The 26,695-nt window shown below is 38.0% G+C and overlaps 4 protein-coding genes, 1 long non-coding RNA gene, 1 other non-coding gene and 2 pseudogenes across 6 annotated transcripts; 2 read left to right on the top strand and 6 right to left on the bottom strand.

The window, feature by feature from the left end:
- Nucleotides 1–1,627: 1,627 nt before the first annotated feature.
- LOC125474261 (zinc finger protein 511-like) lies at nucleotides 1,628–3,783 on the top strand. Its single transcript, XM_048577734.1, has 4 exons — nucleotides 1,628–1,904; nucleotides 2,120–2,184; nucleotides 2,288–2,486; nucleotides 3,239–3,783. The coding sequence occupies exons 1-4, from the start codon at nucleotides 1,776–1,778 to the stop codon at nucleotides 3,587–3,589; spliced, it is 744 nt and encodes a 247-aa protein (XP_048433691.1). The 5' UTR covers nucleotides 1,628–1,775; the 3' UTR covers nucleotides 3,590–3,783.
- A 14-nt stretch (nucleotides 3,784–3,797) lies between these two features.
- On the bottom strand, nucleotides 3,798–5,203 carry LOC125474262 (annotated as a pseudogene).
- Nucleotides 5,204–5,613: 410 nt separating this feature from the next.
- Nucleotides 5,614–9,815, bottom strand: LOC125474170 (annotated as a pseudogene).
- Nucleotides 9,731–9,802, top strand: TRNAQ-CUG. The gene has a single exon. It is a non-coding gene; the product is annotated as a tRNA-Gln (tRNA).
- A 203-nt stretch (nucleotides 9,816–10,018) lies between the features above and the next one.
- Nucleotides 10,019–12,440, bottom strand: LOC125474088. The gene is made up of 7 exons (XM_048577517.1): nucleotides 12,277–12,440; nucleotides 12,143–12,183; nucleotides 11,820–11,877; nucleotides 11,141–11,234; nucleotides 10,563–10,647; nucleotides 10,416–10,481; nucleotides 10,019–10,221 (listed from the first exon to the last, which is right to left on the bottom strand). The coding sequence occupies exons 1-7, from the start codon at nucleotides 12,338–12,340 to the stop codon at nucleotides 10,108–10,110; spliced, it is 522 nt and encodes a 173-aa protein (XP_048433474.1). The 5' UTR covers nucleotides 12,341–12,440; the 3' UTR covers nucleotides 10,019–10,107.
- Nucleotides 12,441–12,887: 447 nt separating this feature from the next.
- On the bottom strand, nucleotides 12,888–14,526 carry LOC125474089 (ribonucleoside-diphosphate reductase small chain). Its single transcript, XM_048577518.1, has one exon. The coding sequence runs from the start codon at nucleotides 14,011–14,013 to the stop codon at nucleotides 13,024–13,026; it is 990 nt and encodes a 329-aa protein (XP_048433475.1). The 5' UTR covers nucleotides 14,014–14,526; the 3' UTR covers nucleotides 12,888–13,023.
- A 3,282-nt stretch (nucleotides 14,527–17,808) lies between these two features.
- LOC125474171 (F-box/FBD/LRR-repeat protein At1g78750-like) lies at nucleotides 17,809–20,343 on the bottom strand. The gene is made up of 2 exons (XM_048577612.1): nucleotides 19,077–20,343; nucleotides 17,809–18,122 (listed from the first exon to the last, which is right to left on the bottom strand). The coding sequence occupies exons 1-2, from the start codon at nucleotides 20,341–20,343 to the stop codon at nucleotides 17,809–17,811; spliced, it is 1,581 nt and encodes a 526-aa protein (XP_048433569.1).
- A 4,354-nt stretch (nucleotides 20,344–24,697) lies between these two features.
- On the bottom strand, nucleotides 24,698–26,403 carry LOC103953162. The gene is made up of 4 exons (XR_668002.3): nucleotides 26,370–26,403; nucleotides 25,990–26,059; nucleotides 25,797–25,888; nucleotides 24,698–24,858 (listed from the first exon to the last, which is right to left on the bottom strand). It is a non-coding gene; the product is annotated as an uncharacterized LOC103953162 (long non-coding RNA).
- Nucleotides 26,404–26,695: the final 292 nt, after the last annotated feature.

The raw sequence follows: 26,695 nt of genomic DNA on the forward strand, positions 1-26,695 counted from the left end.
TCCTTTCGGCCTCAATGCCACATCTTTCTCCATAACCCCAAATTTGTTAACTAGTAGTCCCAACACTTATTGGTTGCTTATGTAATTCAACTAATAAGCAAAAGGTGTAATATATTGCAAGGTTGAAATGAACTTATTACTTATGTAGTCTTTCTTTTTCTTCTATAAATTCTAAATTGTTAGTATGATACGATTGATTAACCATTTTCATATTTTAATTGTTAGTATGTAAGATTGATTGATCATTTTCTAATTTTAAATTGTTAGTAGATAAGATTGATTGATCATCTTCCACCTCGGCCAACTCAACCCATTTCTCCTTAGTTTCCTTCCCCTTCCTAGTACAAATTAATTAGTGTATAATTCATGTGATTGTCGTTTGCTAGAATTATGGCTCCGTCACTATTTCCACATGCATGCAACTCATCATAAAATAAGTATGAATGGCCTATAACAAGGCGATGCCTATCCCTGTCTACAAACTCGGAATATTTTGGAGGAGATTCATTCAAGATGTATAGGCATATCTCTCTCTCATGACTCAAATAAGCTAGATAATCGCAAGTGTTTTGTAGCTCAATTATTAAAAACAATATTCGTCCATACACTTGAGGTTCATGTCCAAATTCTCTTCCCCATAATTTAATGTAAATTATCCGTAAGATGCAACTTTAATCACTTTGTATATGCGTTTGATATGAAATGGATCACATTCACACCAGGAGAAAAATCAGATTCAACAATAATTTTATCAAAATTCAAACTGTTATTTTCAATGATGGAATCTTTACAAAACAAACCCAATAATAATAATAATAATAAATTAAAACATTGTAAATGCGGAGAGTGGGATTTGCAGCCGACCTTTAATATAAAAACTAATCGATGAGCTATAAATCAAACGAAGATTGTTAGTGCATGGATTAAATTATAGTCGATTATTGCTAATCATTCTTAAATATTTAGCGACAAAGTCGGCCTGTTTCTGTTTGCTAGCGTATTGTATCAACTAACATTAAGTATTTTGGATCTTTGACTTAGTTAACGAGTGGAAATCGGTGACAGAGAGTCGAGTGGAAATCAGTGACAGAGAGTCTATCATGATTTTTACTTTTGAGAGAGTTTTCTTAGCATTTTTCATTCAGCGAGTAGGTATGATCAAAAAATTGAATTACATCCTGACCAACTAGTAATTATAATACAATTGTTTTATGGAGAATAATTACATGTAACTGAGGCATGAAGTGTTGACTTTATCCCAAATCAATTATACAATGGCATATGAAAAATAAAAAATATTTTGAAACACGATACTAACTTCGTAGCATCTCATTTCATAAAAAAAATTAAAATTCATAACACATCATGTAATTTACAAATTTGATCTCTCAAGCATTATTTAAAAAAAAAAAATATATATATATATATATATATATCCATAAAATTTAATGGACTTTCATGAAGTCCCTGTGAATTTTGAGTGAAATTATTAAAAATAGGCCTGATTTAGAGGGCCGAAAATCAAAGACGACGCAAGCAAATAGGCCCATAAAAAGATGGGCTATCTTTTGGTTCATATAGTCAATCATCGAGCCCAAATATCTCATGACGTGGACTGCCGAGGACGAAGCCCGAAAGGAGTAGGCGGTTACAAGCCGCTCAACGCTCCGTTCGGTTGAAGCATTGGAATCTGGCGATACGCGATCAAAATTCAAACCAGTCTCTTCGCTCAGGGCTCACAGTAGAAGACCAACAGTCAGTCTAGCACAACGGCCATGGCGTCGACGGATGTAGAAGAAGCACAATTAGGGTTTCCGCACTGGAAACCCCTCCGTCGGAAGTTCGCTCCCGAATCTCCTTTCTTCGCATCTGGAAACATCGAGAGGGAACTGCTCGCCAAACAGGTTTGCATTTCTGTGTAATTTGGTTAAATTTTATGAATTTTGATGTTATCTCAGCTGATTTACGTCGCTCGGTCCGAATTTGAACTGGGGTTTTTAATCATCAAACGCAATTAGGAATTAGCATTTCAAAATTTTGCTTGCACATTCGGCTGAAATGAATTTGAATTTCAAATTTGGTTGCTTTTTGCTTAATGATTTACTGTAATATTGCGTAGATTGCGTTGGATTTAACGGAAGACGAAAAGCATCAGCTTCGAGAAATGGTAGATGGGGAAGGCAGGTAGTCATATGTCCTGGTTATAAAAAATTTGTGTACTACAGTAAGACACTTGTTTTGTGTTGCTTTTTTTCCCGAAAGTGAAGTGTGTGGTTTGATTTTGCAGGGGGTGTTTCTGTCCGATTGTTGGTTGCGGTGCTCGCTTGAGTTCCTTGGAGGACTTTGAAGATCACTACAATGCACGGCACACTGCGTCGTGTTCTGTGTGCTCTAGAGCCTACCCAACGTCACGGTTGCTCAGCATACATGTATCTGAAGCACACGATTCTTTCTTTCAGGCGAAAGTTGCACGCGGCCATCTCATGGTATTTGCTCTTTATTTTCCTCCTTGATCTGTGTTGGCACTGTCTGATTGAGTATGATCGTATGTCGTATGTCCTCCTTTTGAATTTGAGGAAGTAATGGCATAGTGACAGTTCCTCTTTCATTTTTACCAAACGTTGTTGATTTTTAACTACCGAGAACCAAAAACAGAAGACAAACATGACAGTAGAAGTCATTTCATGGTTATATGTTTTTACTGATAATGAATGGGCTAATAGCTTGAATCCTTACCCTAAACTGCATATCATTATCCTTCAAAGTTTCAAAGAACTCTTTAAGTACAGATTTGGATTGTACTTAAGGATGAAGAATTGATCCGCTATTTGTCAAAGCTCATGGATTTTTCTAGATAATATCTTTGTTAACATACAATTTTGTCTATAGAGACGCGTCCAGGTTTATTACTGAAGGAATGTTTTAATTTTACGTTTCTATAAATGTTTTTCATTTTTAAAAATATTCGAGTTTTGTGTGAAGCAAACTCAAAATACAAACATTGCCATAGAATACGATTCATACATTTCTTCTTCCCTTGAATTCCTCGTATTACACCTTGACTAATGCTCATGGTTTTTGCTAGATGATATGGTTGTCTACACCTAATTACCTATGCTTTGTTATTTGCGTCCTGAAGCGATCATCTTAGTTCAAAGATGAAAGATTTCTCTATCTTGTGTTTGAGCAGACACTGGTTTAGTTGTTTTAAATTTGTTTGGATGTCCGTGTTTAACAGTATGAATGCCTTATGGAAGGCTGTGGTTTGAAGTTCAAGAACTACAAAAGTCGGCAGCAACATCTGGTGGACAAGCATAAATTCCCCACTTCATTTGAGTTTTTCAAGAAGGCTCTTCCTTCAAAAAAACAGAGGCAGAAGAACCAACGCAGACAAGCTACTTTGAAGAAGGCAGAGTCATCTAGTATGCAAGTAGATAACGAAACCATGGATGGCCTTGTTTCTGGCGTCTCCAAATTAAGCACATCAGACTCGACCCCTTCAGCCATCAGCTTTGGTCGTAGACCAACTCGTGGCATGACATTCGTCCCAAGAGCTGTTCAACATGAGAAAAAACCGGGCTCCACATAAGTTGAAACTCAGGGAAGGATGTTTGGAAGATTTTGAATGTTGTAGGTGATGATTATTAATCGTTCTCTAGAAATTTTCCTTGTATCCATCCAAAGTTGACCAGTTAGGAGTCAACAGCTTACGTAGAAACATTCTTCTTTTGAAAGTGTTGTTGGAACTCAGCAACTATCGCTAAAATTTTCTTTTTCATCGTTTGAGATTGCTTACGTAGAAACATTTGTGTTCATAAGTGCTTTCATTTGAAGTACACTGAAATCCAAGCACTTTGTAGAAAAGTTGTCAAAGCACTTCTTTGACACATGCTTCTTTTGAAAGTGCTTATATGATGCAGAAACGCTTCTAAGTTCTTTTACTAAAAGATGAGCAAGAATCAACAGACTGGATCAGCATCTGCAGCATCGGCAGACGCAAGTATTAGCTGGGGTTTGTTCTGGAGGATGTAGCCTTCCTTCCTTGCTTTCTTACGTTCACGCTGTAGCTGTTGGGGTTCTCCGGCTGCACTTCTCGCGGGTAAACACTAATCTGCAGATGGTACAAATCAACGATTCGTGTTAGTATGCAACACGCAGCCAATCAAACCACCAGCTGCGATTGGTTTCGGAACTCCGGATCATACCTTCTTCTTGTCGGGTCCAAACTTCTCGAACTTCACCATGCCGTCGATCAAAGAGAAGATGGTGTGGTCCTTGCCAAGCCCCACATTCTTCCCTGCATGGAACTGATAATTTGATGCCAAAGAAAACACACACGTCACAACAACATTCTATATTTCTAAGTGCAACACTTATCAATAAATATGATTTCCGCACGTCCATTTCTCTTTCTATACAATCGCATTTATTTTTGTTTATTGATTCTCTTTTGATTTATTAAATCCGAATGCCGAAATAAACATGCGTCTAAACGAAATGAACACGACACGTACATAAATTAGTAAATCCGAACACGACCCATTGCCACAAGTACCCAAATTCGAGTTCGACACAGTTCATTTCCTTGTCAAGTTGTTTTGAAGTTACCATGGTGCCGCGCTGGCGGACAATGATGGAGCCAGCCTTGGCGACCTGGTCGCCGTAAATCTTGACGCCGAGCCTCTGCCCTTTGGAATCGCGACCGTTCTTGGTACTCCCGCCTCCTTTCTTGTGCGCGTTTTGAATCGTCAATGGCAGTCGCTGAGGGCCCCGACGACACTAACGACAGCTTGGGACCCACTTGCAGAGAACCCAAGTCGCCTCTGAGGAAGGACGAGGAGGACGAGCTGGAGGTGGAGGTGGAGGTTGGGCGGAGAGACAGCCCTCTGAAAGCCCCGACGACGTTGAAAGCCATGGACGCAACCGCCTTTTCTGAGAAATTATTAAGCTTTCATAAACTGAAGAATGTGAATTTGTTGACACTTGACAGCCTTATCGTGGTGGCTGCTGATTGGGTATCCCCGCCCAGTGTGTTCTAATTTTTATTTGGGCCGCTTATACCAGTCCACTGGGCTTGAGCTACAAGCCTTCATCCACGAGAAGGTTTTTGGTGTGCTATAGTTGGGCTTTGAATAATTTGATTTGAAGACCTTTATTCTTCTCTCTTTTATAATTGTTCAAGCGATCATAATTAGCCATTCTGATAAAGGAGATAAACTTGGAGTAGAGATGTCTTGCCAACTCATAAGGGTTAGGTCCGTGTGAGTTGGGAAGTTGTAGCTACTTTCGGTCGGATAATACTCAAATACAATAAGTCTGTTTATTTGTAAGAGTGTCTTATCATACAACTGATTAGGCTGCCCTACTCAAGTTTTTCTCTAAATCAAGTTAAGATTTAAGAACTTAAGTACAAAGTTTCCTATTTCATAACACCTCCTAAGTTATTGACGAATATTATTCATATACAAAGTTGATAATTGTTTTGGCACAAACATGCAAACAGTAGCAAACCAAACACTTGTGACCAAATGGAAAAAAACCAAAGCAAAAGCCATAGGCTGGACGTCAGGAGCAGTTGACTCCGCCATGGCAAACAACCAGCACACCGAGCCACTACGACCTACTGACTGAAGCAAAACGCGGGGTTGCAATCAGGTACAAGTCCTTCCTTTTTCTACATGTCACTCCAAAAGTCTCAGTCATGTCAAGATCATCGGGCTTGATCCCGTTGGCCAGTTCCCAATCAAAGTCGCAGAGCAACTGACAAAGAGCAAGTTCAATCAGCGAAGTAGCAAATGATATTCCCGGACAGATTCTCCTGCCGGCCCCAAACGGAATGAACTCAAAGTCAAACCCTCGAAAGTCAACGGAGGAACCCTCAAACCTCTCAGGCCTAAAAGACTCAACATCCACTCCCCAACTCTCTTGATCTCTTCCTAATGCCCATTCATTAACAATAACCTTTGATTTGGCCGGCAAATCGTATCCGCCGATTCAACACATGTCCCTTGCTTCTCTTGGGAGCAATGGGGTTGGAGGGTGCAGCCTTAGGGTTTCTTTCACCACTGATTTCAAATACTCCACTTTCTGAACATTTGTTTCTTCAAATCTTCCGGTTGTCTTTCCTTGAAGTACTTGTCTCACCTCAGCTTGGACCTTCTTCATGATTCTAGGGTTTCTCATCAGCTCTGACATTGCCCACCCTAAGGTGGTCGCTGAAGTCACGCTCCCGGCAGAAAAAACGTCCTGCATGCCAATAACATCGATACATTAGTGATGGCAAATCGCAATCTATTATTTAATTGAACATTCGTTTCTACGGCTCATAGTAACATATTTGATCGCTGATACAAAGCAGAATGACATTAAATAAAGAACAAACGTCAATATAGCCGGACTAGATAATCCATGAACATTCATAATTAATTGTAGGGTTTACATACCATAACAACATCTTTGATCTGATTGACTGTGAAGTTGAATTCCAACTTATTAGACTCCTGAAGGTTTAGAAGCACATCAACAAAATCTTCTTCGTCCTTTGCTTTGTCATTGCCTGCTGTACTGCTGAAAACTTCTGATCTTTTGATCTTGTGATCGTCGACGATACTTTCGAGGATTTTCCCGATCTTGTCACGCAACTTTATCATAGCGGGGATTGTCCCGGTAAGATAACCAACAAATCTGAGTGAAGAAAACAAATCAGGTATGTCAAACCCTCCTGCCAGTTTAATTGCTTCCTCCAACAACGACGTGAACTCCTTTTGGTCTTTGCACTTCTTCCCAAATGCTGCTCTGGACACAACGCCATCTGTAAATCCGAAGCACTTCTCGCTGAAATTAAAGCCTAGTCGTCCTTACCGTGATACCGAAGCAATCGACTCGACAAGAATCTGCACTTCTTCCTCTCTTATCGACCTGAAAGACTGCACGCGCTTTGGGTTTAAGAGCTCGGAAACACAAATCTTCCTCAGCTCTCTCCAGACATCTCCATAAGGAGCACAGGCAATGCTAGCTTGTCCATATGACATGACTTCCACAGCCAAAACCTGAGGCCTCTGAGCAAATGTGAGCTCATGTGTTTTCAACACCTCTTGTGCTGCTTTGGAGGATGAAATTATCACTGCCTCTAATTGTCCCAGCTTTAGGTGCATGATGGGTCCATGCTTCTTGGCTAAGTCTGCCAATATGTGATGTGGCAATGCACCCACCATATGATGCAGGTTTCCTATAACAGGTAGCTTCCATTGCCCTGGGGGAGACTTTAAGGTTCGAGCTTGAGATCTCTTGCGAAAAATAACAAGGATGCAGAGAAGGACAGAAGGGAAAAGAGGAAAATAGCCTAAATCGGGTGTTTGGATTACAAGAGACATAACTGAATGTGGATATGATGAAATGTGGTTCTGGGTTCAACTTAAATACTTGTTTTTGAACAATAAAAAATAAACCTATGTTTTTAAATTCAGTATATAATATATGTGAAGATTTGGAGTGAGGATCATGTGTATATAAAAATTAATTGATGAGCAATAATTCAAACGAAGATGGTTAGTGCATGGATATTTATAGTTGATTATCGCTAATCATTCTTCTTAATATATATCAGCAATGAATCAGCGAACATGGACTAGTTTAAATACCTCGTGATCAAGAAATTTTTAGTTGTGATGAGAACATAAGTGGTACACTACATGTTTTAATAGAAGTGATGGAAAATTTTATTTTTTAAGTTATTAACTTTTTAGCTCACATATCCCACCATTTGTATAGTGACAAATGATGTATCATCCCGTGTACTGGTCACATTAAAAAATCTCTTCTCGTGATCAACGAGTAGTCATTATGAAACAATTCAATTACAATATATGTCTTTACAAGAGGAAGAGGACCAATTAGTTGGAGAGCACAACTGCAAAATGTGAAGAATAATTACACGTAATTGAGGTGTAAAGTGTGGCATTATCTCAAATTAGTCACACAATGTCACGTGAAAAAATTAAAAATATTTTGAAACATGAGACCGTTAGCCTTTTGGTTTCAATTTCACAACTTTCCAAATAACCACAAATTTGCTAATTAGTAATCCCAACACTTATTGGTTGCTTATGTAATTCAACTTTGCAAGCAAAAAGTGTAAAATATACGCAATGTTGAAATGAACTTTATTAAAATTCAACAATAATTTTATCAAAATTCAAACTGTTATTTGGGATGATGGAATCTTTACGTAACAACCCCAAAAATTGTAAAATAACCTTTCGGTCCAACTTTCTGTTTTTGAAATTTGGTGTGCTATAATTTAAACGAACATTTTATATATAATATGTATTAAGCACACAAAGTCAGACTAATTTTGTTTGCTAGCGTATTGAACATTTTATCTTTTGCATACCTAGTATCTTTGAGTTATTCAACAAGTAGCACAATACAATTATATCATGAAGCATCTTAATTGCATGAAATTTCTCTGAGTTAAGAGTGTAAATTAAGAATATTTTTGCTCACCACCCTCGAGTGATAGCAATGCTTACTACCTTATTTATGATCGTTGAATGAGCTTAAATTTTAACACATGTGTAGTGGATACACCTTGTAAATTTATATGTACCGTTCGACTTTTGGCCTCAATGCCACGTCTTTCTCCATAACCACAAGTTTGGTAATTAGTAGTCTCAACGCTTATTGGTTGCTTGTGTAATCCAACATAACAAGCAAAAAGTGTAATATATGTGTGTGTGTGTGTGTGTGTGTGTGTATTGGTTGCTTGTCCAAGGTTTCGTTTGAATATTTGAATCTCGTTTTGTTTTGTGTATTGGTTGCTTGTCCAAGGTTTCGTTTGAATATTTGAATCTCGTTTTGTTTTGGGTTGGTGAACTAATAATTTAAAAACTAAATCAAAGTAAAAAACTTCTTTCGTCCCGAAGCGTTTGTTCCTAACATCTATGCATTTTTTTTTTAAATCTTCTTTTTGTTCCTCTATCCTTTTTCATATGCAATAATGAAAAAAATAAAAAAACCCACACGGAGGAAGGGGAGGGAGAGAGAGGGAATTGAGGGGAGAGTCACGGGTAGGGGAAGAAGAAAGAAGGGTTTCATGCGTTAGATTAATCCAAGAGTTCAAATTAAAACGAATTTCATATGTTCTTAAAATGAGGATTTTAAGCGAGCAACGCTTATATATAAAGTTGAAATGAATTTATTACTTAGTCTTCTTATTTTCTTCTAATAATTCTAGATTGTCAATCAAACAAGATTGATTGATCATTTTCCAATTCTAAATCCGTCACTGCTTCCATGCACGCATTTCATCATAAATGAGTATGAAAGGAGCTTATAACAAGATCATGTATATTCCTGTCTAAAATCTCGAAATATTTTAGCGGAGATTCATTCAAGATGTGAAAGCGCATCGCTTTTGCATGACTCAAATAAGCAAGATAATTGTAAGTAGTTTGTAACTCAGTTAGTTAAGAACATTTACTCAAGCAACTAAAGTTTCGTGTTCAAATCCCTCTCCCCGAATGTAATGCATATTATCCTATCATTTATAAAATAAAACAAAATAATCCGCGACTTGCAACCCTAGTCACTTTGTATAAGTGTTTGATGATGAAATGGATCAGATAAACACCAGGAGAAAAATCAGATTCAACAATAACTTTACCAAAATTTAAACTGTTATTTTAACTCCTTCGTTTATATTAGTAAGAGGTCCAGCTTTAACCAAGTTGGTCCCATGGTCTAGTGGTCAGGACATTGGACTCTGAATCCAGTAACCCGAGTTCAAATCTCGGTGGGACCTTTTTCGGGTTCATTTTCCTTCCTTTTTCTTCCTATTATTTTTCACTCGGGAAGGTCTTTGGCATTTGTATTCAAACGTAGTTGTCCAGAAACACCTCTGGTAACTTTTTTTTCAGGCATTTCAGAAATCCAACGCACCACATCCTCAATTTCGATCCCAAAGGAATTAGATACTTTCTCTAACGCCGCAGCTCATAACTCGAATTTGGTTTCCAAGTTACTCAATAACTAAAATGCATTGATACTTAAACTGGAGTCTGAAATACAAAGTACAAACTACATTGCATCACCGATGCATATCCCAATCTATCTCGGGTTATATAAAGGAGACACCCTCCTTCGAACAGTCTCCTGAATCTGCTCCGGTGACAAAACAGATGCAGCACCATCAAAGTTGGCGTTTTCCATCTGCTGATGCAACTGTGATAACAAAACAACATACATTGGCTTTGTTCTTTGTAAATCACATGCCAAATAGCCATTAGAATTTCGACAAGACGTTTGCATTCGCCTTCTTAATCTCTAATTTAGTCAGATGAAACCAATCTTTCGGTCATTTAGGTTCCAAATTTTTGATCCAGCGGAAGCTAAGAGATTATATACAGCCTACATACCTTCTTGAGGATTGCAGATTGATCATCCATGGGAAATTTACGCATGTGCTTTAGCATCTCCAGTTGCTGAAAAAAGAAAATTTACTTCTGGTGCTTTAGAAACATAAACTTTTAACATTTCAATTGTCATATTTGGACATACATTACCTGTTCCTGTAATTGTTCTTGACTATGCATCCTTTCAGCAAATTCATCTGCTCCAAGCTCAGCTTCATCGCAGGCCATCTCCTCCCTGCCATTTTGCAGATGAGTACTTACAGCAACATACTATATAAATATCAGAACCTTTGCTTTTGTCCTTCCCCACATTTTAAAGGTAAGATTTGCGCTTTCAACCCAATATCTAAGGTAACGCATACTACCCCAAGGTTTACTAAGTTACAACTCACTAGACTCTAGAATCCTTCACCAGCTAAACTCAGACAACTTTCAAATCGATAACCGAAGTTACAGAGTAAAAAAAACAGCATCTTAACATATCCTAAAAATGGTGCAGAGATTTACTTACTTAAGAACAAAATGTAGTCACGATGAACGAAATGCAAGAAACAAAAACACAAGCACAAGGTTTAGGTGGCCATAAAAACTTTGGCCTTGTACAACTTCATCACTTGGTTGAATCCTCATATAAACTAAAAAAAGGAAACAACTACTTATCCAAGCAGGCTATTTGAATGCTATTTCCAATTACAAGTTTAAATTCATAAATGGGCAGAAGAGATTACCTTGCAACGAATTTATAAAACTGAATCATCACATCCTGATCATTCTCGTATTCAACATTCACCTGTCCCAGGCACGATAGGCCAAATCTTGGATCTGCGGTAGAGAAAACATTTACTGCGAAGTTCAGTAAGATTGTAGGTTGTACCTTGATTGTGGTATGAAGCTTATAAGTGGCATACATTCATTTGATTGTTAAAAACACCATTGCTGGATCGATGTTTTCCAGTAAGTAGCAGGCACATGTACATACAAGATCTGGATCTCAACTCGACATAAAGAAGAAATTGAACCAATAGATGTATAACTGCAGCATGATAATTTACTCTTGTCGAGATTTCCAATCAAATATACATGAACACAATCGACTAGTGAACCAAAGTGAGTATTCAGTAATTGCTTAAAGAATCACTATGTATAAGGCTTTTACTATTCAACATAGCAACGATGAACTGGGGAAGAGAGAACCAAGTGAAGGATCCACTTGGTTTAGAGATATCCTAAAACTTAAACGGTATCAGTATCAAGAGAGACGGGTAAGTAAATTCAGCATAGGGCTTAGCGATACCAATAACGCAGCAATTTTAGATCACAAACTACTACCAAAGTTAACGAAAAACGAGTACTTGCAGTTCATCATTTGGATGAAAGATATGCTTGGCATTTGAAGATAAAACTTACCAATCCCCATCTCCAAAAATATCTCCTCCTGGATCGCAGTAGTTACAGCTACAGCTTCCTGCACAATACTTAATAATCACATTCAACAACTAAAACAAAAACACCATTGCCAAAAGTTCAGCCGGAACTATATACTAGTCAGGTTTCTGCGGCGAGGGGAAGAAACCCAGCATTCCCCTCGATTTGATCCCCAGAAGAACTGGTTACTCGGACCAAAAACAATTGCACCACAAATAATTTCAAACAACCACGAATGTATAAAAACTATACCAAAATTACAGAACCCGGTTCACTAATTCATAACATAATGGTGATTCACTCACCTGCTTGTCCTCAACACCATCTGCGATTCTTTTCTTCACCTCTGCAAATCCAAATAAAGAAATGGAAGAAAAATTCACCAAAAAAAAAAAAAAAAGGGAAAGTACGCGCGAGAACAATAGGGAGGAAAATGTACCAGGCTGAGATGTGAGGAAAGAGAATCGATCGAAAAGATGAAGCAGCTGTTCCCTCGACAGCATTTCGGAGGAGCTCTGCAACTACGAACTCAGTTTTCAAGCTTCGGCTATGGCCGCTAAGGATGAGGTCGATAAAAAGACACCTTGGCTTTTCCTAAGCCATTTCATTTTTGTTCTTAATTATTTTCTCACTCAAAAAGTAACAAATAAAAAAATAAAAAGTAATAACTCTGTTCACACAATTCAAAAATTAAATTAGGAAAAAAATATAAGAAGTTTTAACAAAAGATTAAAAAATTCACAGTATTGTTCATTTTAATAAAAATCATATTTTTACATTAAAAAATTAAATCTAATACTATTCACTTACTTTTTATTTTGTCCTTATCATTAAAACTCAAATTTTTTAAATCATTTTCATTAGTTTTCTAAAAATAAAATAACTTTTAAAAAAACATTCTCATTACTATTTATTTTAACAAAAAATCTTATTTTTATATTAAAAAATCAATTATAATACTATTCATTTTACTTTTTATTTTATCTTTTTCATTAAAATTCAAGATTTTTAAATCATTTTTTTATTAATTTTCCTAAAAATAAACTAAGATTATGGGAATATCGCATCTTTCATTTATAATTTCGAACATGACACTGAAAAATCAACAAAAAAACAAACCTAATTTTAAAATTATATAAAAAAACAAAGATATTACAAAAGCGATATCCATCACTCAATCAGACGATCAGAAATCCTCGTCCATCTTGAACTCATGCGACCCACCGTTGCCGTTGATGCTGTTCATCACCGACGCCTTCTGATACTCGCCAACGCGTTTCTCGAAGAAGTTGGTCTTCCCCTGGAGGCTGATCAGCTCCATCCAATCGAACGGGTTCTGGACGTTGTACATCTTCCCGTATCCCAACGCGCCAAGCAAACGATCCGCCACGAACTCGATGTAGGTGCTCATCAGATCGCCGTTCATCCCCACCAGGGCACAAGGCAGCGCGTCGCACACGAACTCCTTCTCGATCTCCACCGCGTTCCGAACTATCGACTTTACCCGATCCTCGCTCAGCTTCTTCCTCAGCAGCGAGTACAGCAAACACGCGAAGTCGCAGTGCAAGCCCTCGTCTCGTGAGATCAGCTCGTTCGAGAAAGTCAGTCCCGGCATTAAACCGCGCTTTTTTAGCCAAAATATCGCGCAAAAACTACCAGAGAAGAAAATCCCTTCCACGCAGGCAAAGGCCACGATTCGCTCCGCGAAAGACTCAGAGCCGTCGATCCATCTCAGGGCCCACTGGGCCTTCTTCGTGACGCAGGGGATGGTGTCGATCGCGTGGAAGAGGCGGTGCTTCTCGTCGGAGTCCTTGATGTATGTCTCGAGAAGGAGGCTGTACATCTCGGAGTGGATGTTCTCAATGGCGATCTGGAACCCATAGAAGGCGCGGGCCTCGGCGACCTGGACCTCCTTCATGAACCTTCCGGCGAGATTCTCCAGGACAATTCCATCGGAAGCGGCGAAGAAGGCGAGGATGTGCGAGACGAAGTGCCTCTCGCCGTCGGATAGAGCTTCCCAGTGGCGGACGTCCTGGCAAAGGTCGACCTCCTCGGCGGTCCAGAAGGAGGCTTCCGCCTTCTTGTACATTTCCCAGATTTCAGGGTACTGGATTGGGAACATGCAGAAGCGGTCCGGGTTCGGGGCTAGCAGCGGCTCTTCTGGGAAGGCAGGCATTTTTGTGATGAAACTCGATTTGGGATTTTTCAGAAACGAAATCAAATTTTGTGAATATTTGTGGTTTAGGATTGATTATTTAGGGTGGGATTGGACTGAATATATATAGAGAGGGCGGAGGGTTTTTGAATTTTTTTGAATTGGGGTTTTGGGAGCGGGTGATTTCAAATTTACGAGAAGCTTGCGGGAGAATGAACCAAACACGAGGGTACTTTGGGAAATTCAGGAGGGTGAATAGGCGCGCTGTCCGATTTCGGTGGTTTGCGTTTGCGGCTACCGGATGAGGATGGTGTGAACTGTGAACTGTGAAGAGGGGTGTAACGGTCATTTGAAATCTCTGTTGGTAAAATACCCTTTTGGTGAGTGTTGGACCAGTGGTGGTTCGAAGATTGGGTTTGGTGAAGGGCTTTATGGTAAATGAAGAAGGACGTTTATGGAAATAAGGTTTTAAGGGAAAGAAGCTTGCGAGGGAAGCCTTGGCTGGACATTTTTCAAAGTTTTAATATTGTAGCGGGAATCTTTTTTGGCGCCAGTTTTGGAATTTGGAAGTGAAAGGCTTCAATAAACATTTGGCTCCTAAATCTATGTATTGCTTCCAAATTTTTATACCATGTGTAGTCCTTATCTAGTAATATGGTCCCCACGAATAAAACAAAATGTAAATTCATTACCTTTTTTTTTTTTCTTTTTTAAGACCAAATATCAGATGAGTAGCTTCGCCACAACAATCATTCCAAGAAGTCAGGAAGATCCATAAAAGCAATTTAGCCTTCTTTTGATTACCATCGTGTGATGCGTTAAAAACGAACCCAAAATATGCTAGGCCTGAAATTTATCTCTAGCCACTAGACCATCTCGTAGTGAATATAATTAATTACCAATTAACTTTTCTTAACTTTGTATTTATATTTTATATTAACTTACAATTTTCGGATGGTAATTGAGTCAATTAAAGTGAGAGTGAGAAACACGTGACCACACACGCTTGAAGACTGGCACATATAATCCGCACACACGCTCCAATGTGGCCTTGCATGCAATTGTGTGTGGAGAGCACACAATGCAACACAATTTTGTTTTTGGTTAAACACTATGCAGCACTAATACGTATTCTATGATTATAGAAGATGTGAACGTCTATCGTACGCAGTCTTATTTATGCTTTGTAAAAAAGTTGTTTTCACGACTTGAACTTCGTGACTTTTTTGTCACAAAAAAATAACTTTTCCGTTGCATCAACTGCTCGCCTTCATATAAGACTAGAACCTTCTTCACATATTAGATTAGCATAACTTCTTAATATATTATATTTGTATACCTTCTTCATATATTAGATTAGGATTAGTATAGAGCATAATATTGTGGGTCGAATCGTATTTGACATTGCTGCATCATGGAGCACGTGATTGCTAGGAAGTTTACAAACTGGGGATGAGGTGGCAGTTAAGCTGGTATGCATTTGACGAGCTAGTTTATTTTCCAAATTCCAGAACCTGTGAAGACTTAGGTTGAAAGGACACTCCAAAATCTCGAAATATCGGAGGGTTTGACATGTCTCAGATCCATCCTGAATACGGCTTGGACATGGTCAACGTTTTGAATATGGTCAAGACGATTTGGACACTACCCAAATACAGTATAAACATATACCACCCAATGACCAGATCATTCTTTAATTTACTTTTCTAAACAATTGCTAAAACTGGAGTTGCCGACCAAGCAAGGAAGAGGGCGTTTACAAACTTTCATTAAATGATGGAGATCGAGTGATTGGACATAGTCTTGCTGCTACTGGAACGCTGGGTTTCAGATGTTATAAGTGTTATCTGAAACGCAGCGTTTCCACGTGGACAACCCTAATTGGTTTCTTTCTACATGGACAACTCTGAATCTCTCTCTCTTTCTCTCTCTATCCATCTCTCATTTTGTCATCGTGATTTTCTCGCTCTCAATCGTTTTCTTGATTATTTGTGATAGCGATTTTGTTAGTCTCCGTGTTCTTGATTTCTCGATCTCTATCGAGTTTGAACAGCTATGATGAACCCAGTGACTCAGGAGGAGGTGCAAGGTATCTTTGATTTTCTTTTTTAGTACATTGTGCAATTCCACTACTTAATTTTTACTGTATTTAATTAGAGGGTTGGGGTTTGAGATTTACGTTCTTGACTGTTGAGAATTGAGAGAGATGGAGAAATCAAGAACATGTAAATCTCAAACCCCAACCCTCTAATTAAATACAGTAAAAATTAAGTAGTGGAATTGCACAATGTACTAAAAAAGAAAATCAAAGATACCTTGCACTCACTATCACAAATTATCAAGAAAACGAAGAAGAGTAAGAAAATCACGATGACAAAATGAGAGATGGATAGAGAGAGAAAGAGAGAGAGATTTAGAGTTGTCCACGTGGAAAGAAACCAATTAGGGTTGTCCACGTGGAAACGCAACGTTTCAGGTGACACTTATAACATCCGAAATGCAACATTACAATAGCAGCATACTATGTCCAACCATCATCTCCATCATTTAATGAAAGTTTGCAACTGCCCTCTTCCTTGCTTGATCGGCAACTCCAGTTTTAGCACTTGTTTAGAAAAGTAAATGAAAGAATGATCGAATACATTGCTGGTCCACGGGTTCATGATATCTGTTTGGAGGGAAAGAGAGTAGTCAAGTGCCGCAAGTGGACACGAATGGGGAAGGGAGAGAATGCGGAAAGTAAAGGAGGAAGATTCTAATAAAAAAAGGCGAAATGGGAGAAAAACGCGTGAGTAAGTGGACGGAGGAAACGAGGAATATGTTTAGAGAGAGGTGGTTCTAAAAGAAATAAAAAAACATTAATAAATATGAATAAGATAATATAATATTAGTATATACGGTACCCCACATATAAAGTGTGTAAATTTTTTTATTTTTTTGTTTTTAAAATTGATGGGGATATATATTTTCACACTATTAAATATGCAGACAAACGGATTACTGCTTAGCTTAGGTCGTGAATACTCACCCATCTTGACAGCAGAAATGCAAATCTCCTCCTCTGAAATACAGTCTGAAAATGAAGATCCAAATAGCCGCTAGTTTCATAGCTTCATGACGTTTCTATTCCCTCCACCATCTTTTAATTCACAGACTAACACTTGTGAGAATAGACAATGACTTTCCTAGGAACCATCCCATAAGCGATTCACCATAAAGCATCAGCGCGCCATCTCACTGCTTAAGAAACACCAGCCACTTCGGCCCTGGTTAAACTATTAAATCGAACACAATCGATTGACGGCAGAGATATAAAAAGATGAAAAAAAGTATTAATTCAAATTTTGAAAAACTTGGACTCTGTAATTGTCTTCTCTAGTTCCGCGAAGACATGAAAAGATGAAAGTCAACATACTGATTCCTTTTATCTGTTACGTACGGTTCCAACATTCCCAGAGAAAAGACAAACAAAATTAATCAGATAATACGTAGCAAACCTAGTTAAGAAGAATTTGAAACGATTTTGGAGAGAGAATGTTAGAAGATTGAGAGATTGGAGGCCATCGGGAATCCCATCAACACAAGTCCAATCCTCTAGTCAACTAGGGTTTAGGGTGTGTTTGTTTGAGCTCGCTAGCTTTCGCTGGCTTGGACTGGATTATGTAGTAATCTAGTCCCATGTTTGTTGACAGTCCGGGACTAAGTTTAATGAGATTAGAAGGGACTCGCCGGGACTAACTCCCTCGCTAGCAAACCCGTCGAGAACCATGGGATTAGCGGGGACTAACTCCCTCGCGTCTTCCGCTGCTTCTATGTTCACAAACGCCGAGAGCCATCATCATTCCCCTTCGCCAATTCCCCCTTCCCCTCTTCCTCTCTCCTCGCTTTCTTCTCTTTCTGCTCCGCCGAGATCCGAGCTCGGCTCGAACTTGGCCGCGACGACAACAGTTGCTCCATCCTGATGGTACTGTAGTTATGCTGCTGCGACGACGACTCAGAAGCAGTCGGCCTCTCCTGCATAGAAGATATTCTAAGCACGCTTGGGAATCGCTGCAGGCCGGTTCCGCCACTCCAAAGACTTGCAGCTCTGATTGAATCCACAGAATTGGAAAGCTCCCCCCAGTTGGAATCTTGCACAGAACAAAAACCAGAGAAACCAAGCTCGATTCTTCGTTTTGCAGAATTTTTTTGGCAATTAATCAGAAAAAAAAAAGGAAAGGGAAGGAGAGTGTGGGACGAAGAGAACAAGGGAGATAAAGAGGGAGAAAAGGATGAAGGCTTCCAGAGAGAGGGAGAGTATTATTAGAATAAAAAAGATAGAATTAATTAATATAATATTATTATATATGAATTAAAAAATATAATATTGTAGTTTGTTATTATCCTTCTTTTTAGTCTGACACTGCACCAAACGTTTCATTAAGTCAGTTCAGCTTAGTCTAATCTAAGCCAGTCTAGCTTAGTCCCTAACGCTAATCCAGTCCGAGATAGTCCGGTGCAACAAACGCACCCTTAGAGTTTTACTCCAGGTACAATACAAAGCTAGGGTTTAGTACTTTGTCCAACATGGCTTCTTATGTTGTAATTAGCCTAAAATTAAGGAATCATGTTCTCCTTGTTATTGTAAATAGATTAGGAAACAAGAAAAACAAAAAGTGGTAAAAAGATGATGATTACGAGGCCGGCCGTTATATTGTTTTCCAAATTTGCCTCAACAATTTTTAGAATTTAGATTTTACTAAATAGGACGTCATATAATATTTGTCATGACAACATGTCCATGTAAAAATGTGAATCTAATATATATATACAACTCTCAAAAAATGTGTGTTGCGCGAATCTCTAGTTCACATTTATTTATAAAAATTAAAACGCTTTTGGAGCGTAATTGCATTCACAATAAGAAAATATCATGATGTCTAAATTACAACTTTGAGAGTATACGAACCCGGCCCTTCTCTTATCAGAGAAGCTAAAACTGCTTGCATTCTTCTAGATAACTTCAACTTGGCATGTCTCTGAACCCTTTTGAAACAACAAAATTTCCTTATACAAGTCCTCTTTTGTAAGACATGCGGGATTACCTACGAAATTCCTTGTAGAAATAGTAATCTTATTCAAAACCTCACCGTAGTGTAACAAGTACTTGAGCACTTGAACCTCCTCCTGTTCTCCGTGGAATCCACGCATAGAGACAGTCTTAAGGTGTGACGAGAGACACCCCGGCACAAGCGTTGGTGGATTGACTGGCTTGTAATCGTGATTCCATGCTGTACGATGAAGGTTTAAGATCAAGTGTTTCATACTAGGACATTTCTTGAGCAACTCTACTACAAGGTCCCAGCAAAAGCAACGAAGATCTAACTCCAGTTGGTTCAGATTCTCATAATCCGGCAGATAGCGTGCTTCCAGATACAGAGGAGCTAAAAATGTTAAATATTTAACACTTGAAGTACCTGCAAGTAACTCAGATATATTGGGAACATAAGATGGATATCGATGCTTGTGTTTTGGTGCTATATATTTGACATGAACTTTGGCCTTGACCAAAGATTTAGAATTCTCCAAAACATAATTCGACGTCAAAGAAGGCCAATCGATGTTGACATTGAGGTTTTCAAGTCTCGGGGCATCAACGAAAAACTTGCAGTCGAGATTATCAGTTGTTAACGTCTTCATCTGAGGTGCGGAGATGTTAAGTTCCAAAACATCTCCACCCACGTTTCCAACTATAGTCAAATCTTCAAGAGCAGGGCAGTTCAGAAAGATTTTTACCCTTCCCTCATTAATATAGTCCCGAAACGTAACATGAAGGTACTTGAGGCTTGGGAAACAACCTGATGTAGATGGACTATAGGTAAGACAATTTGTGTCCAACTTCAGACTCACCAATGATCTGCACTGGAAAACGCTAGGAGGCATTTCAAATTTCTCGAAGGAATCATAATTATTATTACTAAACAAATAAAGATCAAGGTCAATGACATTGTTTTTTATGGCAGTGGATATCCATCTATGAATACGAGAGAAATCTTCATCTTTAAAAGCGAAAGAGTGACAGTGAAGACATAGTCTTCTAATGTTGCATGATGAGCCGCATAATTTAATCACGCAGTCAACAAATCTCATAAACCTCGTTTGTTGTTGAGGTCCAGAAGAAAAATCTCTGCTATCAAACTGTAGGCTAATGGGAGCACTGGTACACCATACGTTGTTCCATCTTGTAGACAAAATCGTGGTCCGCACGGCATGTAAAGTTGGAAGGAACGAAAGTAAGTGACAAAGAATTTCATCCGGTAATTCACTGATCCTATCTCCAGGAGGAGTTTGGCGTTTTGCTTTCGAATCCATTGCTCCTTAAAGACGATCTTGTTGGTTTTGGAGTTCTGATCATACGAACATATGAATGATATATATAGGCTAAAGAATAAGTTAGAGTTATCGGTTTTCTTGTAGTCCGGTTAGAGATTAAGTCCAACACATCTAAGGGCTTACTTGTGAAACAAGGGATTAAAATTAGCGAGAGAACTAACTCCTTGTGGTATTGGTATATTTAAATTTGATACCGATCCTATATAGATATGTATCCGGATTACGTACTGTGTGAGAAAGTAAAGGAATTTGGAGCTAAAATTATTTATTCAAAATCAATGAAATCTTTGTAAGTTAGTCATATATCAGTGATCGATTATTGTTTTGAACCTCAATAAAATATTTTCTATAATTAGGCACAAATTAACGAGTAATGCTATAATGAGAAAATGACTCTTCTATCCTTCTCTCTTTCACTTTGCTACTCTCCCCGTGCAAGAACTTCCACCCAACAAATTAAATTTACCAAAATAATTGAATTAACACCCCACACTACAAAAAAAGGGCCTTTTCGGACGGACAAAAAGCGTTGCGAAAGCGGCTAAAAGTGTCGCAATAGTCCTTTTACGACAGGCCTGTGACGGGTAGCAACGCGTCGCAACAAAGTGGCGTCGTAAATGTTTGGTTAATTATATACAACGCTTTAAGCGCGTCGCAAATAGTATTAACTACGGACTTGCGACGTCAACTTACGCGTCGCAAATAAGTGGTCTTAGGTTTATAAAAAGAATAAAATAAAAGGGGCGTCAAATGAGATGCCACAATGACATTATTTTTAACAGCTTCACCAAATTATTTCATTTGAAATTTTACTGCAGGTTCAAAGTTAAATAAAATCCAAAAGCATTGATATAATTCATAATTCACAAAACAAAAAAACACTTATTTGGTTTCTTTGATATTAAAGAAAATATTTCACTTCCAGTATTTAAACATTTATACCGTCTACAATCCTACAGGAAATATGTCACTCCTTGCTAGGAAGTTAGTTCGACAACTAACTTCCTCCCCTCGAACCTGCGAGAAATTATGTCCCTGCAGCAGCTCTACTCTCAGTCCTTTGCATAGAGGCTCAAATTAAAACAGAGGTATGTCCACCTCGGCAACAGTGCAAGAATTAGAGTTATTACAAACACAAAGTCTGCAAATAATTTGGGAAACAAAAAGAAAAGAAATGCATCTCTGCTCACCAATCGGAGGTACGAGTGTTCTTGAAATACAATTGAATGTGAAAGTTACCGAGTTGAACAACAATAAACTAGGCAAGCGCTCCAAAAGGCCCATCACCACGAACAAAGAATCTGCAGTCAGAAGCACAGGATGGGCATTAAAACCATGAAAGAACACTTTCGTATAAGACAAGCTATGAAAAAAAAAGAGTTCCCCTTTGCAGTAACAAGTGTGCACTCCCATCTGTGCAAACCATGCGAGAACATTTTCATATACATAGGCAACCAATTTGTGTAAACCATGATACAATCAAGACCAATCTTAGAACTTCACGAGCAATCCCCCTTCTTCCGTGTACTTTTTATTTTTGGTAAAATGCTGATTGTAAAAGAGAAAACATGACGAGATCCTATATGTTGGGATGCAAAGAAGAAAATATACGTATTCGATGCAGTGACATTCTTACAAGTAAATAATCTGGTTCCCTCTTCGTCAACTTACAAGCATCTGCATCATGTGTTGCGTACATCATCCGAATAATCCCTGAACATATATAAAAAACGCAAATGAAAAAACAACAATCTTATTTCATTGTAGCAAGACAAATCAAGATAATTAAGGGAAGTGGTAGCTATTTAAAACAAAGAACAATCTTGTTTCATTCTAGCAATACAAATCAAGATTACTTCACTGTAGTAATATTGATCGACAACAGAACAAAAAACAAGAATGAAGTGGAACCCTGATTCGAATGACAAAAGCAAGACCCTAACTAGAATAATAACTATCTAAAAACAAAGAAGCAAAGCAGCTTAAGATAGCAAAAAATACTCACCGAGATGATCTTCAATTCTTTTCAATTTACTACACCAGTAATGACTCTGTCGCCCAAAAAATCAGTGAACGAATATAGTACTAGTTCACCCATGAGGATAGCAGTTTATACAATCCAAAACCTAGACCTTGGAAGCACCATTCCGCCGTCCACGACAGCACAAATACAACTTATAGAACTCGCTATTTTTTCTTTTGCCTTGTAATGTTGGGCTATTTCAAGAAATCCCAGCAGCAAGTTACTTACTTGTACTCCACATACGACATTTTCGAGAGCCTGAGCAAGTTAAAGCCATAGGAAAAGGGTTGTATAAATATACACATATCTACCCAGCATAATTAAGATTAAGGAACAAACCATCTCGGGCATAACCTCAACCACAACGCGTTCTACAACTCGAGCTCACCGATACTTTGGCCAGAATCCGCGATCGCTAACTCACTTTTCATTGCCACTACATAGACGTATTGCATATAAACCCCATGAATTAATACAACTACAATGTCCGAACTTTCAGGACTCGTAAAATCAGTCATATAAACAACATTATGTGAGGTTTACTTTAACAGACAATGCAAGTAAACAGAGCCAGAGGAGAAAACTAACCTTTGAATTTATTAACCAACCATTTCGCTCCTCCTTCGACACTGGCTTGCAATGACTAATCATTACACAAACAATGTTAGCGAAAGGAAAGTCATAAAACCAAAAACAAAACAAGAAACCCCAAATTTGGAAAAGTATTAATCTTGACAATGAACATATAGTATCAATCACTATTCAGATTTAACAAAACAACAATTAAATGAAAAATTAATCTAAATACGATTACGAAAGTGGGTTCCACACAAAAAATTCAGATTGTGTAAAGAAATCAACTTTGTGAACCAAAATCCTGAATCAGATTAAAATACTCAATTGAATACCATAATTAAATTAAATTGAGATCCACAGATTCCTTTCCTTCTTCGAATCATTCGCTGTTCTGGTCTTTTTTTTCTTGTTAGGTGTTGTGGTGATAGAACATGAATAAAATCTCAATTGCATGTGGTTTTTTTTCGTACGGATTTTGATTTTAAAGTTAAATTGATCAAATGGGTGTTGCTTAATTTTCGATTTTAGTAGAACCCATGTCTCGAAATCGATAAGTTCATGCATAAATGCGGTGATTTGGGTAAGGGTAATGCTTTGGTGCTTGTTTGTCTTGAAGTTTCCGGAATTAGATAGAGGTATCGAAATGTGCGAATAGATCAAGTTATTTGATCATTCATTCGGGTTTGAACTGCTTTTCGTGTGGAAAAAAGTATGCATTGTTGGGAATTATTTGCATGAGATCGCCAAAGCACGACAAACGAAGAATGTTCTTGATCGGAAATTCTCTCCTACAGACCCTAATGGTGCGCATAAGAGACTTGATCGTCCTTGACATAGGTTGCAAAGTAGTACACGTAGCTAAAACAGTCGGGAGAGTTCATCTAAACACAATACTACAAAAGTAATATCTTACAAGAGGTAGGGCTGGTTTGGTATTACTGTGCTTTGAAAAAAAGCTGCTGTGAGAATAAGTGGCTGTGCTGTGAGAATAAGCGGCTGTGAAATAAAGCCAGCAAAGTGTTTGGTAAACTTTTTTGTAAAAGTGCTTTTGGAAACAAAAAGCAGTATAATAGTGTTTGGTAAACTTTTTTGTAAAACAGCTGTGACTGTGTGAAATGACCAAAAAGGGTATATTACTAGATGTGCTATTAATTTAATTTTCTTAACAAATAAAAGTGAATTACTAAATATATTTTATTTTTAGAAGAAAAATATTTATAAACTTTATCTTAAATATTAATTAGTATGACAAACTACTTTAATAGAAATATTTTAGAGTGAATAGCTAGGATTCATTAGTACAATATTGTTAATGTACTTGAAAGTAGTCTAATTAGATGCATTCATCAAACTTGTTGCTATTCTATTTCTTAATGCCTCTATCTCATGTGATCCTTCAACTTGATAATTTTGATATTCATCATCATCATCATCACTACTATCGAGCCATTGAAAATTTCATTTTGGGTGGATTAAATGAACTTTGAACCAGCTCATTTTTTTAGGCGTGGAATTGCTCTGAGACTCTACGAGCCATTGAAAACGAGGTCTTAAGTTTTTAGGGCCTTCAATGCGTTTTACATTCAAGTAGTTTTTTTTTATTTGAAATCAGACTATTGAAACTATTGGGAGCATTATTGCTCACCATCATAAACTCTTATCATCTGCCACGTGTTCTTTCACTTAAGCATGGTTAACTTTCACAATAACTCAAACGAAATTTTAGAGATGAAATTGCAATTAACAAATGATTGTCTTCCCATGAAAATAAAGGCTTAGGTACAGTGATACGTCCAGAAAATAAACAAAATTAACTGAAGAAAGTATAAATCTTGTTACAGGCACATCCATGACGGGCGAGGGTCAGCACGATTCCAAGCACAGCCTACGACATCCTACCACAAGAAACAAGACATTAGAGATCAATTTAGCGGGATATGCACAATTGAAGAAGGAAAACATCAATTATCTGGCGGAGGATAAAGTTATTTGTTGATCACTACTTGCCTGCCACCATTACGTATCACAATATTGCTTACTGTTCAGTTTCATATACCCAGTCTCGTACCAGAGAAAAATGAATAGCCATAAGGAACAAAAATATGCACAATGCTGAATCTATTTTATGTTTTTTCTATGCAGCGACGTGTGCTAAACTATTCATCAGTAAAAAGGCACAACGAAAGACGAGTTGAAATCCTCTGGGATATGGCACACACAGCAATCCACACAAACAGATACTAGCACACAGAGCTTGAAAGATCAAGCTTAAGGAATAGTTTTAACTTTTTTCTCTTCAGATTTCAATTTGACCATATTACCTCAATATTCTTTTACTAGACATGTATAATGAAAATCTTAACAAAAGATAAGGATGGAGAAGTGGAAGGAATCACAAATGATAATGGGAAGGAAATATGTTACATACTGTTGCTCCGTCCTCTTGTCTTGGTAGAAGGGAAGGAAATTGGGGAGGAGGGAGCAAATTCTAAGCTTGAAAATCAAGGAGAAACAAGCAATATTCTGTAAATTTGTTTGCATCAACAGTATAAAGGAAGATAAACAAAAACGAAAGCATGTCAATGTCAGTCAATTGTGGATCAAGTACACGCACACAAAAAATGCAGTTACCCCACCAAACAAAAACAAAGAAACCATGTAAATTAATAACCAGTTAAAGAACACAAATCCAACTTCTTCAGATTTCATATGATCATAAACTTTTGAGAATGGATAACATATTCATTGTTCACTCATTTTGCATGCTATGTTATTCTAAACATTGCAGGATGTAGAAGAACAAGCACAAGAAGGCCAAGAACAATAGCGATACCAGCTCAAAATTTGATAGGACACGAAGGCCAACTTCGTCGTGCTAAGAATCACCCTTCAGTTCATCTGAATCTGAGTCACTTGCATTATAACCTGCCACAGGTCCACAAAACCAAACAGTGGCACATTTAGTTATGGTGAGGATGATTAGCACAATGACAATGATTACATGAATTTCAAAGACAGAAGTCAACCTGGCTGCTTATCACTAACTTTCCAAACCGAAGATCGCGTCCTCGACGCTCTTGTAATCCATACTCTTCCCTGTAAAATCCCGAAAACCGAAAAGCATTAGCACAAGCAAGAATCATAACACAATCACAACCAGAGCTCTAATTATGTACTAATCCTAACATTTAATCTACAATTTGCAGTGCCAAACACAAAGCTTGCAACTTTAGCTAATAAAATTGATCAAAAACAAGTTTAGCCACTTAATCTAAACTAGTTAGGATTAGAACACGAAAACAAGATCATAAACAAAAAGATCAGAACTTGAACCCTAAAACCCAAAACCCAAATAAAAAACCCCCAAAAAACCCACAAATGAAACCAAACCCAGAAAGGCAATTACCATGTGGTCATCTCTGGGGACGCCATAGCCGTTCCCCAATTAATTTTTCCCCACCCTCCATCCCCAATTGTTTTTCCCGACACCTATACCCTCATCCCTTTGCTCTTCCCACCCCTCTTTCCCTAATCTCCCCATCCCTAATTTGAAAAATCCAAACAAATAAATGAGAAGCTTACCTGGAGAAACCTGGAGAACGAGATCGGTAGTTTTTGGAACGACGGAACGAGAGAACGAGAGAACGAGAGAACGAGAGAGAGCCTGAGGTTCGGGTTATGCGTGAGAGCTCTGAGGTGAAGAGCGAGAGCGTTTTGGTGAAGGGAAGGCGA

The sequence above is a fragment of a genome, unplaced genomic scaffold (assembly GCF_019419815.1).
Source record: "Pyrus x bretschneideri cultivar Hongxiangsu unplaced genomic scaffold, Pyrus_bretschneideri_v1 Contig12, whole genome shotgun sequence".
NCBI lineage: Eukaryota > Viridiplantae > Streptophyta > Magnoliopsida > Rosales > Rosaceae > Pyrus > Pyrus x bretschneideri.

Excerpts from the sequence above, each read along its gene's own strand:
- LOC125474261 (XM_048577734.1), top strand. The coding sequence starts at position 1,776 with ATGGCGTCGACGGATGTAGAAGAAGCACAATTAGGGTTTCCGCACTGG. Across the intron at positions 2,185-2,287 it reads ATGGTAGATGGGGAAGGCAG|GGGGTGTTTCTGTCCGATTG; the intron begins GTAGTCATATGT and ends TTGATTTTGCAG. Across the intron at positions 2,487-3,238 it reads TTGCACGCGGCCATCTCATG|TATGAATGCCTTATGGAAGG; the intron begins GTATTTGCTCTT and ends CGTGTTTAACAG.
- LOC125474089 (XM_048577518.1), bottom strand. The coding sequence starts at position 14,013 with ATGCCTGCCTTCCCAGAAGAGCCGCTGCTAGCCCCGAACCCGGACCGC.
- LOC125474088 (XM_048577517.1), bottom strand. The coding sequence starts at position 12,340 with ATGCTGTCGAGGGAACAGCTGCTTCATCTTTTCGATCGATTCTCTTTC. Across the intron at positions 10,648-11,140 it reads TTTTATAAATTCGTTGCAAG|GGAGGAGATGGCCTGCGATG; the intron begins GTAATCTCTTCT and ends GCAAAATGGCAG. Across the intron at positions 10,482-10,562 it reads AAGAACAATTACAGGAACAG|CAACTGGAGATGCTAAAGCA; the intron begins GTAATGTATGTC and ends TTCTTTTTTCAG.
- LOC125474171 (XM_048577612.1), bottom strand. The coding sequence starts at position 20,343 with ATGGATTCGAAAGCAAAACGCCAAACTCCTCCTGGAGATAGGATCAGT. Across the intron at positions 18,123-19,076 it reads TTCTACAAGGAATTTCGTAG|ATTCCAACTGGGGGGAGCTT; the intron begins GTAATCCCGCAT and ends GTTCTGTGCAAG.